The sequence below is a fragment of the Narcine bancroftii genome, chromosome 1 (genome assembly GCF_036971445.1).
Source record: "Narcine bancroftii isolate sNarBan1 chromosome 1, sNarBan1.hap1, whole genome shotgun sequence".
Lineage (NCBI taxonomy): Eukaryota > Metazoa > Chordata > Chondrichthyes > Torpediniformes > Narcinidae > Narcine > Narcine bancroftii.
This window is the reverse complement of record NC_091469.1, coordinates 41,934,850-41,952,885: the sequence shown is the minus strand read 5'-3', so window position 1 is coordinate 41,952,885 and position 18,036 is coordinate 41,934,850. Positions and strand designations below refer to the sequence as shown.

The window sequence follows — 18,036 nt, the reverse complement described above, 5'->3', positions numbered from 1 at the left end:
GGAAAGTAGCTGTTAGCCCATTCTGGTCCACCATCTGGTCTATTTCCTGCTGGAAGACCGCAACGCCATTCGTGACCCCCAAAGTGTACCCTTAGAAATTGATACAGCTGCCCATTCGCTTCGAAGGCCGTGAAAGGTCGGTCTTCTTGGCGGATCGGGAGCTGGTGATAAGCCGAACGTAAGTCGATGGTAGAGAACACGTGGTATTGGGCCATCTGATTCACCATATCCGTGCGTGGAATGGAGTACGCATCCAGAAGCATGAAGCGGTTGATTGTCTGGCTGTAGTCAACCACCATCCACGTCTTCTCCCTGTTTTTAACAACCACAAGCTGGGCCCTCCAGGAACTCGAGCTAGGTTCGATAATGCCCTTGTCCAGCAGTCTGTGCACCTCGCTTGTGATAAATTTCCTGTGTTCATAACTATATTGTCTGCTTTTGGTGGCCACAGGCTTCCGGCCAGGGGTGAGGTTTGCGAAGAGCGCTGGCGGAGCCACTCGGGGGGGGGTAAAGAGGCTACAGGTGAGGCCCTGGGGCACGGGGGCAGGTGGCTTGGGAGAGTTGGTGCCGCTGCCTGCATCCTGCTGGGGATGTCGGCCAGCCAACGGTAAGTGCTGGGGGTCGCTGCTTGCTGTCGGCGGTGGGGTGGTCAGTCAGTCATCGGTGGTTGCGACGGTGGGTACTGAGTAGGTTGCGGTGGTGTGTCCCTGGTAGGCAGCGTCAGTAGTGGTGGTGGGTACCGGGTCGGTAGCGGTGGCGGCAGCTACCTGGTCGGCTGCTTCGGTGGTGGCGGGTCCCCGGTTGGCAGCGTTGGTAGCGGCGGTGGGTGTGGCATGTCCTTGGTGGGCAGTGGCGGTGGGTCCCTGGTCGGCAGCAGCGGTCGTTTAAGTCGGAGCTGGGGCTTGGTCAGATGTTGCTTCGTGAATGAGGGTGAAGCAGGCCAACGTCATTGCGGCGATGGTGGGTTGTACCTTCTGCATTTGGCCTCTGCCCCATGACGTCAGGCGCTGCTGCGCGGAGGAGCCCTCGGTCTCATTGGATGAGAGCTCTGAGGAAGAAATGTTTGAATGGGAGGGTGGCAGTTGGGCTTCACACGAGGCACTGAGTTTGATGGTGGCCATTTTGGAGCAACATACTACAGCAAAGTGGCCGTTTTTAAGGCACCTGGCTTTTCTCGCTGGGCACTGGGACCTGCTGTGCTTGTCCCTCCCGCAGAAATAACACTTCAGGGTCGCATCGGGCAGCGTAGTGGTACCTGACAGGCTGTCGGTGTGCCAAGGGGTAGTAGGGTAGAGAGAGGGCATCCTACTCACATCAGAGCATGGGGTCCAGTCCAGAGAGTACACATCCATACTTAAGACCGCATCCTCCATTGTCTCTGCGATCCGGATCACATCCTCTAGGTTTTCTTCCCCCGTTCTCTAGCAGGCACTGCCTCTCCTCATTCGATTGGACCCCGGCCACATAGGCATCCCGAATGAGATCGTCTGTGGTCTCCGCAGGAGTTCTGTCTGTGCAGGCACAGTCCCTGCCCATTACCCTTAGTGCTTGAATACAAGCTCTACAGGACTCACTGGGCTGTTGCCTCCTTGTCGCTAGTTTGTACCGAGCATAGACCCTGTTCACCGGTCGCACGTAGAGCCCTTTCAGCACCTTCATGGCTGCAGCATAAATGGTGGCGTCCTGAATGCTCTGGTAGACTCTCGGGGACACCATAGTCATCAATATTAGTAGTCGATGGCTGTCCTCTGACCCTGCCGTGATAGAGTTGCAAGTATGTTTCGAAGCACCTCTGTGGATCGATGTCGAGGCGTTCCAGCCGTAGCATATGCTCCATCCCTTCAAAACTTTCTAGTTAATAAAATTGTAGAGCGCGTTGAAAGAATCAAAGGCTTATTGATCCAAACCAAGGCTTTTATTAACTAGAAGACCGGAGTGTATCACAAGTAGGTCGACCAGTCCAGAATGACCTGGTCTGGCTAGGAGCAATCCTTTAAGACCTGCCAGTAGGCGTGGCTACGCTCTCAGCCAATCACAGTAATCCTACACTACCATCTGTACATGTACACATTGGTGATTGAATCTGGGCCATAATGATATAATTGTACTTTTCTGCTTTAAACTTTTCCCTCTATCTAAATGATCTGATGAGAATGGTAAGAAAGGACAATCAAAGGTTTAAATGGAGTCGATGATAATGTCCTTTGTTATCCATCCAGGATTTCTTTACAAATGCTTCAATCGTTCATCGTCACCATGTAATACATGAATTTAAAATGCTGGCAATTTCAGCTTTGGCTCTTCCAGTGAATGTAAATTTTCATAACTTCCTCCCAGATGAACCTTGTCATGACACAGATAAATGTCAATGTCAAACTGGAAAGTGCATTTCCTTTACCTGGGGTTGCAATGGCCAAAATGATTGTATGGATGACCCAGACGAAATGCATTGTGGTAAAGATATTAACTTTGAATTTGTGTTGAATGTTTTAATTGGTGTTAAGTGCATTATGTTCATTGCATTGGGTGGCACACATATGCAAATACTCTGCTTCATTTTGGGATGTTGAGTATTCAAGTCTTTCTAATATGGAATGTGCATCTATCCTAGAGTATCCAAAATGTGGGGAAGAAAAAATCTTGTGTCAAGATGGAACTTATTGCATTGACAGATGGGAATTGTGCAATGGGATTGTGAACTGCAAGGATAACTCTGATGAAGCAAATTGCCTGAAGACAACTAGTATTGGAACACAATGGCAATGCCCGAACAAGAGATGTGTTGCAAACAATGCCGCTTGCAATGAAAGTAGATGTGTTGATTCGTCCAAATTCTGTGGTGAGCCTGTTGTTTAATTATTCTTGCTGGAAACTGATATTCTTCCTGGAAATTGATCAGGGAAAAAAGTACAAATTTCTTTTTGGCACATATTTCCTTAATGTGGTGGAAGCGATGGCAGTCATCTGCATTGACTGGGTAAAACATGAAGAATTCTGATCCTCTATTGTTAAGTTTGAGGTCTTTATTCAAAATGACAGTTTCAGATTGATTTGAAGGAAGAAGATTTGGAGTTGTGATGACAGGGTGGTGGTGGTGACTTGGGGGGTGGTGTCGGAATGAAGTGTTCATATTTCTTAGTCAAAGCCACTGGGGCTATATTTGCAGATAAGAAATTTGGTGTTGTGGAGAGCAAGATTCTACAACAAGATGCAAATCAGATGGAAATTTGGGCAGAGCATTGGCAGATGGGATTTAATGAGTGAGTTTTTGAGACCTTAAAGACTGTATATTTACCAGCACCTACAGGCCCACCTCACTGACAAAAGGCAAAGGAGAAAAAACCCAACACCCAACCCCAACCAACCAATTTTCCCTTGCAACCGCTGCAATCGTGTCTGCCTGTCCCGCATCGGACTGGTCAGCCACAAACGAGCCTGCAGCTGACGTGGACTTTTTACCCCCTCCATAAATCTTTGTCCGCGAAGCCAAGCCAAAGAGAAACAGGGATCAAAGATGGCAAAAATGAGAATTTTCTTGTTGACTGGGAATCATTCTTCCAATGTTGAACTAATACACCTACATTAAGAATACACCATTTAAAAGACAAAAGTCAGGGATAGGGTGACACTTTAAGAGCGGCATTGACTGGCTTTTCATTCTGGTGTGCCCCGGTCAGGCCCCACACACATGACAACAGCAAAGAATGCATGCACGTTGAGGAGCATTGGTAATTCAAAGGGGCAAACCAGCGCACATCCAACAAAGTCTCCGCCTTCCCCTGAGATGTTCTTCTGCCCCGTCTTGTATTTTTGAATGTCATTTATTCCTCACTTTAAGTTTGTTGGAGTTTCTGTTGATTGAATTCCAGATGATGGGGCTTTTACTGTACGTGAAAGGCAGGCCGTCGATGAATGTTGATGGACAATCCAAAGGATCAGACTTGTTCTGAAAGGGATAACAATGAAGGGGTGGCTAAAAAGCATGTATTCAATATTGTCATGTGTATCCAAGTGCAGTGAGAGTTTGTTTTGTGAGCAATCCAGCCAGATATCCCATATAATACAAATACAATAATAGTTATGGGGAAAGTTGTTGGTATGGAGCAAAGCCAATATAATAAATTTCAGGGTCATTCTAGAGTCTTATTTGGCAGGAAATGTTGTCCTTGAATCTAATAGAGTGCTGGGGATGGAGTGGATGATAGTTTGAATAGGTTGGTTACTTTTCCAAAGCAGTGGGAAACGTAGATGAAGTCAATAGAGAGGTATAAGTGTATGTGTGACAGTCTGAGCTGAATTTATAAGTCAACTATTTCTTGTGGTCTTGGGTGGAGTAGCTCCTGTACCAGTGATTCACCTTAACATACCTTCAAGGTTCATCTGTAGAAGTTGAAGAATGCAGATGGCATGCCAAATTTGCTCTGGTTTCTGAAGAAGTAGAGATAGTAGTGTGCTCTCTTGTTCATTGCATTGATGTGGATGGAACAAGTAGGTCACTGAAGGTATCAACTCCAATGAACTTGAAGCTATCTATTTCCACCTTGGTGCTATCAATGAGCTCTGTTCCTGTGCTGGAATTTTGACTAGCTCCTTAGCCGACAAAGAATTGTTGAAAGATTCTGACTAGCTTCCCAATCTTGTTGATGTTAAGGGGGAGGTTATTGCACTGGTATCAAGCCACTGGCCCTCTATCTTTCTTCCACCTTGAGTGTCTGTCTGAACATCGGGGCATAAGATGTGTTGCAACTTTAGAAGTCATTGATTAGGCTGCATTTGGAGTTGTGTGTGTGGTTTAGTTGGCTACATTACAGGAAAGATGTGACATTTGAATGTGCAAAGGAGATTAACAAAAATGTTGTCTGAATGTGGGGACATTTGTTATGTGGAGAGATTGGCTGGTGAGGCTTAATTACCTGGGAACAAAGGAGGCTGAAGGATGACTTGATAAAGGCTGAGAGGATATCTTTCACCCATGATCAGGGTAAGAAAGAAGCATAGATTAAGGTTTGAAAGAGCATCTGAGAAGCATCTGGCTTTTAGGATATTTTACTTCATTTCTTTGGATGACAAAGTAAGGAAAGTTGATGCCCAGAACTGCAAGACAAGAGTGTCAGAAGTTTGCAATTGTGCTAATTTCTTCCCAGTATTGTGGGATAGGTGTAGATGATACAGAGCAATTGATTTGCTACTTAATATCAAAATGCAAGGTTAAAGATGCTTGGATTTGCTAAAGGGACAGTGATAACCTAAAGCCCCTTTCACACTTGCATCCCAGTAAATCAGCTGTTCAGTGAACTGAGATAGGAATGGGGGTTTGGTCTTTCACACTAACCACTCCTAACTGGGACACTGAACGTTTTCCACAATTGCAAGGGTCTGTTCTACCTTTAATAGGAAGTGCCTGCAATGCAATTGCCCATTTCACACTTGTCTGATTTCAATGCCGGCGTCTGCAGACGCCAGGGATTGTACTAGGGGTCGAGGCTGGCAATCCCTGGAGTGAGATGACATCATCTGATGCTGGTATTAAGGAGATTTTGCTTTCACGCTTGCAACTTTAAAGGCTGATTGGCGTTTGATTCCTGGGATCACTGGCAAGTGTGAAAGGGGCTTAACATTTCATTATGTATAATTATGCCTGTCCCGCATCGGACTTGTCAGCCACAAACGAGCCTGCAGCTGACGTGGACATTTACCCCCTCCATAAATCTTCGTCCACGAAGCCAAGCCAAAGACAAAGATGTATAAAATTTATTAGGAACAGCCTTAGTTGAAGCATAGCAATTTGAATTTGTCTCAGGTTTGTGGATAGGGTGCAGAATTGTTTGGCCAAAAGAATCTGAATATTTTGTAATATTTTGTAATATTTTAAAAAGGCATGATTCTTTCCGATTAGCAAGGTTTCCATTTCAAATTGATTGAATCTACCCTTTTAACATTCACTGAACTATTGACAATTTTGGAATAGACTGGCGTCTGCTTTGGCAAGTAATAGTTTGCCACCCTTCTGTTTAAATGAGTGTCTAATCCTTTGTCATCTGCACCAATCCATATATGAATGAATTGGTATGGCTGGGAGACTAACTCAGAAACAAAATTGTATCACTCATTGTAAAATGAAGGGAATTGACACAATTTCTTTTGCAGAAGGCAATCTTTTCATCCTGGTAGCAGGAAATAAAAGCATAATTAGGTTGGATTTAAGCAACAGAATGCTTCTCTCTGCGTCTCTTCCCAATGAAGTTGTGGCTGTTGCACATGACTCAACTAAAGATGCCTTCTACTGGGTGGATGTGGAAGGGACCATATTTTCATTGGTTAAGAACTCAAGCTCCCAGATTTATGCAGGTAATGCATTTTATTGACTGAGGAGAAATTTGTGGCCTGATGTTTTACTTGTGTTCTGCATCTTACTCAATACTTGCCCAGTCTGTGCAACTACTTTAATGAAATGGATACATCAAAATCATATTGGCAAAAAAATTAGATCAAAAGCTAATGGTTTTCGCTCAAATAAACTACCTTAATTTTGTAAGTGAATAAATTATGGCACACAGTCCCTATCCCATTCAAGGGAAACTGAGCTGAAGTCACGAAAGACTTTCAAATTTGTGTTAACGAATAAATATTCCAGAATATTGAATCTACCCGAGACTGTTTAATGTGGGACTATAGACAATTGGAGTGCTGAACTACCATTAGCTTGGCATTATCAGCAATTGACTGAGTCTTTCATACTTGCCGGGGTTAATCACGAAATTGGAATTTGATTTCAAATTAGAGTACATGTATGTCTTTCATGTAGGCATGGCAGAAATGCAACCAATTGGTAATGCAAAAAATAAACTGTACACAGCATAAACATGTAAACAAATAAAAATTGTAAACAGATAATGTAAACGAACTGCAATACAGAAAGAACAAAGCAAACTCGTGTGCCTATTGGGCAGGGTTTCTCTGGAACATGGAATTTGACAGGAGCCAATGCCATTGCTCAATTGACATTCTTGCGACTTGCTACAATATTTCCATCAATATTCACCATTCTGTATCTTGTTTCAATTTCTTCACTACCTTTATGGGTTTTTTTTATTGGTGTCTCCATCAAGACTGGTTATTATTATTCATCTCTGCTTGAGACAAAAATGTAATCACATTGCAAGAGATTAAGATTTGTTTTCAGAGGTTAAATCATTTTGATTTTTTTGCCCTCAGATAGCAAAGGTGTGAATAGTATAGCTTTTGATTGGCTCACAAGATTGATCTACTGGACAAACCACATTGAAAGGAACATTTGTGCTGGTATGCCCAATGGCACTGGTTTTGTGACCATTCTGCAGAAAAATGTAAAGCCTGAGCAATTGCTTCTTCATCCAGTAAAAAGGTACGTTCACTTGGCTCTGGCAAAATGTGAAATTTGGTTAGTATCTGCTGCCTTGATGTGCAGATTCCTGGTAACTTGGGCCTTTCATATTGAAATATTAGCTTGTGGTTATAATGTTAATTCTTCAAACCAAGCAAAAAACTCAAATGTATCTTGGACGACAAGTTGAGGCTGGAAGAATGCAAAGGCTAATTTGGAAGCTTGAAATTATTTGGCACTAAAATTGAAATGATTGTAAGATGTAAACTAATGACACCTTGTCACAAGGTTTTTTTAAAGTGAGGTGAAATCTGAATTGTGCATTATGCTGGGAATAGCATCGGGTTCAGTTGGTTCACTGAGAGACAAGTCTAGACATAAGTGTCACAATCAAAGATAACTTAATACACATGGGAATCAACAGGGCAAGATGTCAAACGGCATTTAATCACTCAAACTATTCAATAACAACCCAGGTTGAGCTCCATACTGGTGGCCACCTAATGTCTAGACTATGAGACTTGAATACTATAAATAGTATAAGCAGGCACATCTGGTGCTAGGGTCCTCAATACCAGTAGCTGATTGCACTACTACGCTCTCCTGCACGTACACATTCACAGACAGAGTCTTCCAAACAGATTCCTGATTCCCTGTACCACAGGGGTCTGGCAAAATGAAAACACTGATCGATAGCCCAAGTAAGTGTAGTTGCACATCTTACTCACAACTCCTTCAGTAGTATCCACAGTAGCAACCTAGCATGGAGCAGTGTTCGTGGCTAGGACCAAGAGACAGAAGAGGTCGAACTGTAGCATGTATTAGAATTAATATGGTTCTGAGCTGGGTAACTGGCCAATAATGATGCTGAATCATTCAAATGAACCCAGAGTTGGCATCAGAACAAATCTAATGGGGGCAAAAACTGCCATTTGCTGTGAGCCATGCTTGCTGAATCTGCCTGATGGAGGGGCACAATGACTCATTTTGGGGGCATGGCCCAAGCATCTCTTTCCCCCCCACCCCCCCCCCCCCATGACGCTGACCCTGAATGAACTAATGGTACGCTAATGGTGGGCTGAATCCAACCTTGATTGGCAGATGATGCGACTTCCAAATGGGTTCCAGTCAGGGAGGTCATGTGACCCTCTGCAATCCACATAACAGGAATTATAGCAGATTAACAATTTCACTTCTAAACTATCCATGTCCTAGTTGATAGGCATTGTCCTCTGATGTGGAACAACCATTGTCCTTCCCTCTGCGCAATTGTCAACTGTCACAGGGAGCAGTTTAACCAGTAGCTGGCCTCCTGTGAAAATGTTTTTCAGCTTGTGAGTTGTAAATGTGAAGATGCACATTTTCTTTTGAAAATGGGAAGTACAAAGGAAGAAGAACCATTAATGGGGCCACCTGAGATCCCATTCAAATGCATGCACTCTTGCAATAGATGCAGTAGCTGGTCTTTGGATGTTGCATTCAATGATCATTTTCAGCAAGAATGACTGATTTATTTGTGCAAAATTTGGTCTCTAGGCCCAAAACCTAAGAAGTAATGAGTGCCCTGCTGATCAATGCTTGTAAAAACGAATACACTTGGAACTATTTCCTTGATGCCATGAAACTAAATGCAGGAAACAATGTTTGTCCAAATCATGGTTTAATTTTAAGCTGAGTCCATATCGATTACATTTTTTTTTCCCTAACACACTTCGTTCTCCCTACATTCCCATCAACTATCAGATTCTCCTTAATGGCCTTTGAATTTCCAAACGTGGCCAATTAACTATTGTTAGGATTTGAGGAATCACAGGCAGTACACTGCACCAGTTTACTGCAGTTAAGGCAACAACGTCTTAAGCAAGTTCCTGCTGCAAAGCTCTGCACAAAATATTTTAACTCATCATAACCTGAAGTTGAACAATTGGTGCACATCTTGTTGGTAATTTCATTCACTTTTCTCACTTATCCCAATATTTGTAGGATCAGCACCAATGTATGATTTGTCTGCCCCTCCACAACCCTGGATGTGCTGTGACTACTGTGATTGTATAATTTAGTCAGTAATAATTTATTAAGCCTGTTGTAGTCTTTGCCACTTAAAATATTTTTGATTTTAACATATATTAATAGACTTTGTATGTAGGATTTATAACAAACAACAGGTCAAATCACACACATCAGAAATTAAATAAAAATGTAAATCGTAAACCTATCTATATTTGTTTATTTAAAAATATTTCTTCAAAACATTAAATTCTGTCACTATATTAATTAACCATCTATCACTTTCTCCTAATTCCAAAATCTTACTGGATAGAAAATAAGTAAGACTAAATTAAACAATTCCTTGATCTAAACAGTCTCTGCCACTTCGCTCTAGCATTAGTGAAGTTCCTTACAGACTTGCCCACTTTTTCAGACTATATATGCACAAAACCATAGGACATTACAGCACAGAAACAAGCCCTTTAGCCCTTGTAGTCTATGCTGAACTATTATTCTACTGACCTCTATAACCCTCCTATCCATTATACTTGTTCAAATTCTTCTAAATATTAAAATTGAGCCCACATTTACCACTTCAGCTGGCAGCTCATTCCACGTTTCAGTTGGTCCAAATCCCCTCTGCAAGCTTTTAAAACCTTCCTCGCTCTCCAGTCTTTGTCATCTACAAACATGAATATCCAATTTACTATTGATATGGATGACAAACAATGGTCCCAGCACCAATCCCTGATGCACACCACTAGTCACAGGCTTCCAGTCTGAGGAGCAATCATCCACTAATGTCTGACTTTTCCTATACAGCTGCCTTCTTTCCTCCACCCCCACCCCCCCAAACCTGTACAGCCAATGTTGAGTCCAACTTACTACCTTAATATGAATATCAAGTGTCTGAACCTTCCTGACTAACCTCCCATGTGGGACCTTGTCAAAGACTTTGCTAAAATCCATGTAAACAACATTCTTTCATCAGCTTTCCTGATAACCTCCTTGAAACTCTATTAGATTGGTTAATCATGACCTGCTACACACAAAGCCATGTTGACTATCCCTAACCAGACCCTGGCTATAAAAATACTTGCATTTCTGATCTTTTGGAACAACCTTACAATAATTTCCCTACTACAGACTTACTTGTGAAGCCTTATTTCAACAGTGGAATAATGTGAGCTACCCTCCAATCCTCTGGCACCACTCTCATGGCTGAAGATATTTTAAATATTTCTGCCAGAACCCAGAAATTTATACACCAGTCTCCCTCAAGGTGCGAGGGAATATTTTGTCAGGCCCTGGGAATTTGCTGCAGAGTTAACACACACACCCCCACCCACACACGTGTGTGTTTGTTTCTTTCCCTGCTGTGGGTAGATGTGATGTCACCGGCAAGCTGGGCTTTAATTGGCTGTGATTCCAGCGTGCAGGCTCCTGGCCATTGGTGTGTGGGCTTTCCACGCTCGATGTGTTAGTCTGCCATTTTGAGGGCTGGATTGCTTGGCAGGTAGCAGGCTGCTACACACCCTTATTTTCTTTGAGACAGCAAGCATCTCTTTAACCTGTATAGGTTCCATGATCTCCCTGCTTGTTTTCCTTACTTCCCTCAATTCTGTGCCAGTTCCCTGAGTAAATGAGGCAAAAAAAAAATTTAAGATCTCCCCATCTTTTATGGCTCTATATATATAGCTGACCCCTTTGATCTTCAAGGGACCGATTTTGTCACTTACTATCCTTTTGCTGTTGAAATACCTGTAAAAATGCTTAGTATTTCCCTTCACAAAGCAACAATTTCCTTTTGTCTTCCTGATTTCTTTCATGAGTTTTTCCTTACATTTTTTAATACTCATTTGCTCAGTTTTGCCTCCACCTGCTAGTTCTCTTCAGAACTAGATACCCAAAATTCCTGGAAAACCAGGGTTCCCTATTTCAGTAAACTTTGCCTTGAATCCTAACAGGAGCATACAAACTTTGTATGCTCAGAATTTTGAAGGTCCTCCATTTACCTCCATTGCCCAAAAACAAATTATCCCGATCCATGCATTCTAGATCCTTTCCCATTTCCTCAAAATTGGTCTTTCTCCAATTTAGAATCTCAACCCGAGGCCCAGACCTATCCTTCTCCAAAATTAAATTGAAACTAATGGCATTATGATCTCTGGACCCAAAATGTTCTCCTACAAATACAGTGGTCCCTATTTGTACATGGTTTCGCTTTCTGCAGTTTCACTTACCCGCAGTCGACCATGATCTGAATCTGATTTGACTGAAAAGCCCTGTGTCACTCCCCACACTGATCCCTACTTGCAAATAAAAAGTTTACAGGTACACTACAGTATCCTTTATAACTTTGCGACAAATAATATCATGTTTGCACAATGTCCAAATCACAGAACATTGTGGGTGTTAAGCGGCTCATACTTGGTACAGGGTTTGGTACTACCCCTGGTTTCAGGCAGTCGCTGGGATTCTTGGAACATATCCCCTGAGCATAAGCAAGGGCTATTTTCCTTGTCACCTGTGCTGTCTTATTCCCTGATAAGAGATCCAGTATTGCACTCTCTTGGTACCTCTGCATATTGATTTGTCAAATTCCAAGCCATCCAGCTCTTTTACAGTACGGAAGTCCCAATTAATATGTGGAAAGTTAAAATCTCTAATTATCACAACCTTATGTTTTCTGAAGCTTATCTGCTCTCTCTACAGATTTGCTTCTCCAATTCTCATTGATTATTGGGTGGTCTGTGATACAACTCTGAGTCCGGTCATACCTTTCCTGTTCCTCAGCTGTACCCATATAGCCTCAGTAGATGAGCCCTCTGGTCTGTCCTACCTGAGCACAGCTGTGATATTTTCCCTGACAATCAATGCCACTCATTCCCCTTTTGTTCTCTTTCTTTCCCCCCCCCCCCCCCACACCCACCCCCCACCCCTGCTTTATTGTGTTTGAAACCACAGAAGCCTGGAACATTGAGCTGCCAGTCCTGCCCCTTCTGCAACCAAGTTTCACTCATGGCCACAATGTCATAATTCTACATGCCAAACCACACTCTTGAGCTCATCTGCCTTTCCTACAATACGACTTGCATTGAAAGAGTGCACCTGAAAAAAAAAAATTCCACCATGTACAAACCTTTGACTTCTGATGTTACCTGCAATCTTCGCTTCATCTTCTTCAACTCTCCAATCTGCCCTGGCACTGTTTTCATCCTGGAGGATTATCTTGACTCCAGGCATAAGGCCGAAGGTGTTTTTCATCAACAGGCAGTGTTTGTGCCGACCTGCATCTCATCATTAACTTTAGATTTTATTTTTTAAGTGACACTTTCACATTTGGTAAGTGAAATCTCTTTTCTAGTTGCATGTTCTGGGTAAACCAGAGAGATGTGTCCACAAAGGCTCGCATTGAGATGGCAGGAATGGATGGTTCTGAAAGAAAAGTAGTTGTCGGTCTTGCTTCAGAAGCAATTGGACTGACACTGGATTATCTAGCCGAGAAACTCTACTGGTTTAGTCAAGGAGATGAAGTGAGTATAGTAATGTGTCTTTACTAAACATTAAATCTTGTCTAAATTTGTACAATTGCAGCATACTTTTTGTACAGCTTCACCATTCTAAAACTTCTGAAAACCTTATTGAAATTTGGCAGCATTTTTTAAAAAAAAGAATGCTTAAACACTGGTAACCAGCAAGTAGTTGGGGTTTGGAGATGTTGAGGCACTTTCTCCCTTAAAATTTGATGCATTCAATGGCTACAGCTTTTGTGGTATCGGTATGTGATAAGAACTGGTTCTAAATTGTGAGTGTGAGCCTTGCATCTGGAGAGAACTTGCCATAACTTTTGGATAATGTAACAAGGGCGAGAAGCTAACTTGCTCATTTGCTTCCAGCGTATTGAAACAATGAAAATAGATGGCAGTGAGAGATTCTTCCTTCCTGACTTTGGCATTAGGCAACCTTTGGGATTTACAGTATATGAAGACTGGTTCTATTGGTCTGATTTTAATCAAGTGCAAAGGATATCCTGTCACGCTGAAGAGGAAGAGCAGGTTTTATTGGAACATGCGGTGATTTCTACACTAATTGTAGTGGATGAACTACATGAGCAGCAACAAAGTAAGCAATAAAGATCACTTCTGCTCCAGAGGGCAGTTTGCTTGATTCATTCAAACCATGTAATTGTTCTTTCTTTGCCACTAGACCTATAAAGCATTTGTAATTGAATCATGACTCCTGGCTTCACCTTGAACTGATTTTATTGGCTGAAATATGGGTGAATTGCATTGTTCTTAACCAAATATAATGATTTATTAGCAGTCTTTGCCTCTGGTATGCTTGACTGTTTCTTTGCTCTAGTTAAGTAGTGACTTTAATTTGGATATAGAGAACTAATTGCATCTTGAGCAAAGATCCTATGATTGGTTAAGCCAAACCTGGTGGTTTTGCCTTGGTGGAGTTAAATTTGTGTAGCTGTTGCAGGTAGGTGTTTAAGAGAGTAGTAGATGGAAAGGTTGGTTTGATGCTACTGAATTCCCTTGCATCATCCATACTGCAGTAAATAATTCCACCCCAAATGTAATTTCAGCTGGTAAATTGAGCTTTAAATGTATTCTTACTTGGTAAAAACAAGTGCCCTAGCCCACACAGTGGTTAAGATTCTTAGATGAAGTCCCTTCTATTTGTATCATCTGGCACCAAGACAGCAATTTACAGAAAGTAATTTATTTATGTTCTGTTAAAAGCTGCTACTTTGCAAGATAAATAGTCACCATCTGCTTTGAAATTTGTAGGCAATCACCAGTGTCAAAGAGCAGGATGCAGCCATTTGTGTTTACTTTCACCCTCGAACATTAAAGGCTACAAGTGTGCTTGTCCTGGAGGAACCATTCCAGCAGCAGGTAAATGTGAAAGTAAGTACAGTTCCACAGGTTAACGCTTCAGTTACACGAGCCATGGTGTTCCTGTCTAATCCAATATATAATGGTTGATTGTAATTTTCCATAGATGAATCCTTGTATGTACAGTATGCCGTTCAGAATTGAACACTAATTTGTCAAAACCAAAGAAATTGCTTCATAAATTCCCTCTTAAAAGATGGAACTCTATGAATTGACATATTATCACTTCTAAAATTTCTGAAGTGTATTTGCTATTGAAACTAGTGAAGACTTGTCCAAACCATCAAACAAGATAATATGCTTGGGATTTCATCAATGCTCTTTAACATGCTCTTCCTTTCACAATATTTCATCCAATCAAGGGTACAACAAGCTTGGAGATTTGAGAAATGGAAGCAACTGAACTATGTCTTGAGTTCAAATATAATTGATGGCTTCCTTAAATGAGCTTACTGCATCAGTTTTACCCTGTGCAATCTACAAAATTTCCAAGTTTTGTGGAATTCCTTTGATCCCTCCTATTGAAAATTATTCCAATACTACAGCACAAAGATGCAAATTATAAAATTTGCAACCAGATTTTCACATAGCAGAAATCTTATTGATATTTTGCCTTTATCTTTAATTTTCCCCATTCAGTTTTGAAATGTAACATGGCACAACTGACTAAAGGAAAGAGGCATATGTTTAAGGAGATTTCATATATTGAGATATTAGACCAGTGGTTCTCAACCTTTTTCTTTCCACTCACATACCACTTTAAGTATTCCCTATGCCATCGGTGCCCTGTGATTAGTAAGGGATTGCTTAAAGTGGTATGTGAGTGGGAAGGGAAGGTTGAGAATCATTGCTCTAGACCGATTGCTACTGAAATATTTTGCTTGAGAAAAATTGTCATTGGCCCATTTCCTTTGGAGTTATGAAACTGAGCACATAACAAGTCAGATTAAAACCGTAGTTTTCAAACTTTTTCTTTCCACCTACATACCACGTTAAGAAATCCCTTACTAATCACAGAGCGCCGATGGCATAGGGAATACTTAGTGGTATGTGAGTGGACAGAAAAAGGTTGAGAACCACTGCTTTAGGGTATCCTGCATGAGAACTCCTAAATGTCTTTGCAGCTTTGAATTTTTCTCCATCAAAATAGTTTGCCCTTTTATTTCTTCTACTAAAGTGCATGACTGTACACTTTCCAATGGTGGATTTCATTTGTTGCTTTTCTCCTAAGCAGTCTCTCTGCAGCCTCTAATTCCTCATGACTACCTACTCTTGCACCATCTTTGTATCATCTGCAAACTTAGCCACAAAACCATTTATTCCACAATCCAAATCATTAACCTACAATGTAAAACGTGGTCCCAACACTGACCACTATGAATGCCATTGTTAACTGGTAGCCAACCAGAAATTGATCCATTTATTCCCTTATTCAATGGCTTGTAAATATTTTTTTTTATTTATAAAAGCAAATCACAGCTAAATAAAGGATTACTTCAAATTGAAAGCAACTGTGAACGTGAAGGGAAGGAAAATGACAAGAGAAGCCAAAAGAACGAATTGTATACAGAATAAACTAGCAAGTTTATTCAAGATAAAAACAAAGCTGCTTGAGTACTTGCAGTGAAATTTTAAATGTTTGTATCTTAGATTGAGTCTGGAATAAGAAATAGCAGTGATTCTCAATTGCAAATGATAGCTGCTTAAAACATCTAATATTAGATAATCAAGGGCCTATAAAGGGCGGGGGGGAGTGGGCATGCACTGGAATTTTTTTTAATTGTTTTGAATAATGTAGGAGGAAAAAATGGAAGAAACCAACAAAACTTGACTCTTTTAGAGGGAAGGGGACTTTAAACATTGAGCAGAGTTCTCAGGGGAACGATAACAAAAAAATGTTGAATAGCTGCTCAAGATGAGCAGATAAAAGGCTGACAAGTTCCTGGACTAGATCTTCATCCCAGGATTTTGAAGGGAGAGGCTGTGGTGGCAATGATGGATGTGCTGGTTGTAGTCTACCAAAATTGCTGATCTTTTAGAAAGGTTCCAAAAGATTAAACCACTAGGTCTCTACCTTTTTCTTTCCACTCACATATCACCTTAAGCAATCCCTTACTAATCACAGAGCACCTATGGAACAGGGAATACTTAAAATGGTATGTGAGTGGAAAGAAAAAGGTTGAGAACCACTGGATTAAACTTACTTCATAGTGAAGGAGATGTGGAACTGTATGTCAACAGTAAGCTCAATAGTTATCATTGTGGGAAATTGTAGAACTCATCAGTCTAATATTGCTTTGGGAATATTAGACTGACAAAAGTACAGGCCATAGCTGTGGTCTCCAGTCTTTAATTGCAAACTATGTTTCATTTATTGATGACAAATAATGGTAAACCAAGGATCAATTTGTTTCATGTACATAAAATCAACAAAATAACATGTATAATTTCTGACTTGGGGCTATGAAAGTGAAGCCAGTAGGGTAGGTAAGGCCACTCAATGGGAAGGTATGGTTTACCTGATGGTAAGAGTAGTATTGGCTATAGCCCTTTTGATTTGATACCTATAGCTCATCTTGACCTTATTTTATGTGGTGGATTGTGTTTCTGAAAGTATTTTCCTAGAATGGTTTCCAAATTTGTGTTTGGAAGAATATAATCATTGCTTTGCTTGTAGCTTCTACTTTGGACTCTTGGGAGCTTCAACAAGACCCTGAGTCAACACTGGAATGTGATCGAACATTTTTCCTCTGTAAAGACGGAACAGAATGTGTCAGCTTTGAATACCTATGTGATGGTGATAAAGACTGTCCTGATGGGTCTGATGAGATGAACTGTTCTGAACTGTGTGATGAACCAGGTATCTATCAATATTACAATATTTGAAAACACTAAATGGAGATTTCTAAAATCAAGATCATAAATTGGTCAGTGTGACAGATTTGATGACCAATTCTTCCCCAGTTGCAGGAATTTACTAAATGAGTCAATTGATGCAATGTTTCATTTGCAGCAAAAACTCAAATTATACACCACAGGAATAAGCCTTTGGTTTGCCCAGCTCAGTCAATCAAGTACCCAAATATAATCCCATTGACCAGCCCCTGGACTGTAGACTTTGTCTCTGCGATCCATTCAATTCCATCCAGATAATTCTCAATATTTGCAGCTAACTTTCTGGGAGATGTGTTAAAGACTGTGGCTGCCCAATGTTTTCTATTGACTGGATAAAATTGTGCATCATCTGTTCCACGTCTGAGTATTGGAAAGAAACGGAATTTAACCTGCAAGATTCAGTGGGGCTTAGCAGCTAGGGGCAACAATATATTTTGCTTTGTTAATCAATTGCTTATTTGATTTCTTTGCCCAGATGCATTCCAATGCCAGGAAGGGATCACTTGTATTCAAGGCCACTTGCGTTGTGATGGCATTACTCAATGTCCAGATGAATCTGATGAAATAAATTGCTTTCAACAATCTGACATTTGTGGTTTTTGGTGTGATGATCACCAGAGATGTATTCCTCTGCACTGGATATGTGATGGCAGCGAAGACTGTAATGATGAAAGTGATGAGCTAGCATGTGGTAGGATGAGTTCACTGTTTAATAGTTACATACCTAGGGATGTTGCACCAGCTACGAAAATGTCTGCGCCTCAAACTGATCTTTCAATTATCTGGTTTAAAACTACGAATTCTCCATTGCTTCTTTGACAATCCTAGGTGAACATGCAAAATTCGAGAGTATAAGTTTCTTAACCTGGAGAATGACTGGTG

General features: G+C 41.2%; 1 protein-coding gene across 1 annotated transcript in view; it reads left to right on the top strand.

Moving 5' to 3' along the window:
* The first annotated feature begins 590 nt into the window (after positions 1-590).
* LOC138758394 (very low-density lipoprotein receptor-like) overlaps positions 591-18,036 on the top strand; it is a 58,739-nt gene continuing 41,293 nt past the window's right edge. The window contains exons 1-7 of the mRNA XM_069927646.1: positions 591-607; positions 2,673-2,839; positions 7,216-7,384; positions 12,720-12,888; positions 14,152-14,271; positions 16,912-17,119; positions 17,630-17,845. Of these exons, the coding sequence (XP_069783747.1) occupies positions 591-607; positions 2,673-2,839; positions 7,216-7,384; positions 12,720-12,888; positions 14,152-14,271; positions 16,912-17,119; positions 17,630-17,845 (1,066 nt within the window). The remainder of the gene's footprint in view (positions 608-2,672; positions 2,840-7,215; positions 7,385-12,719; positions 12,889-14,151; positions 14,272-16,911; positions 17,120-17,629; positions 17,846-18,036) is intronic.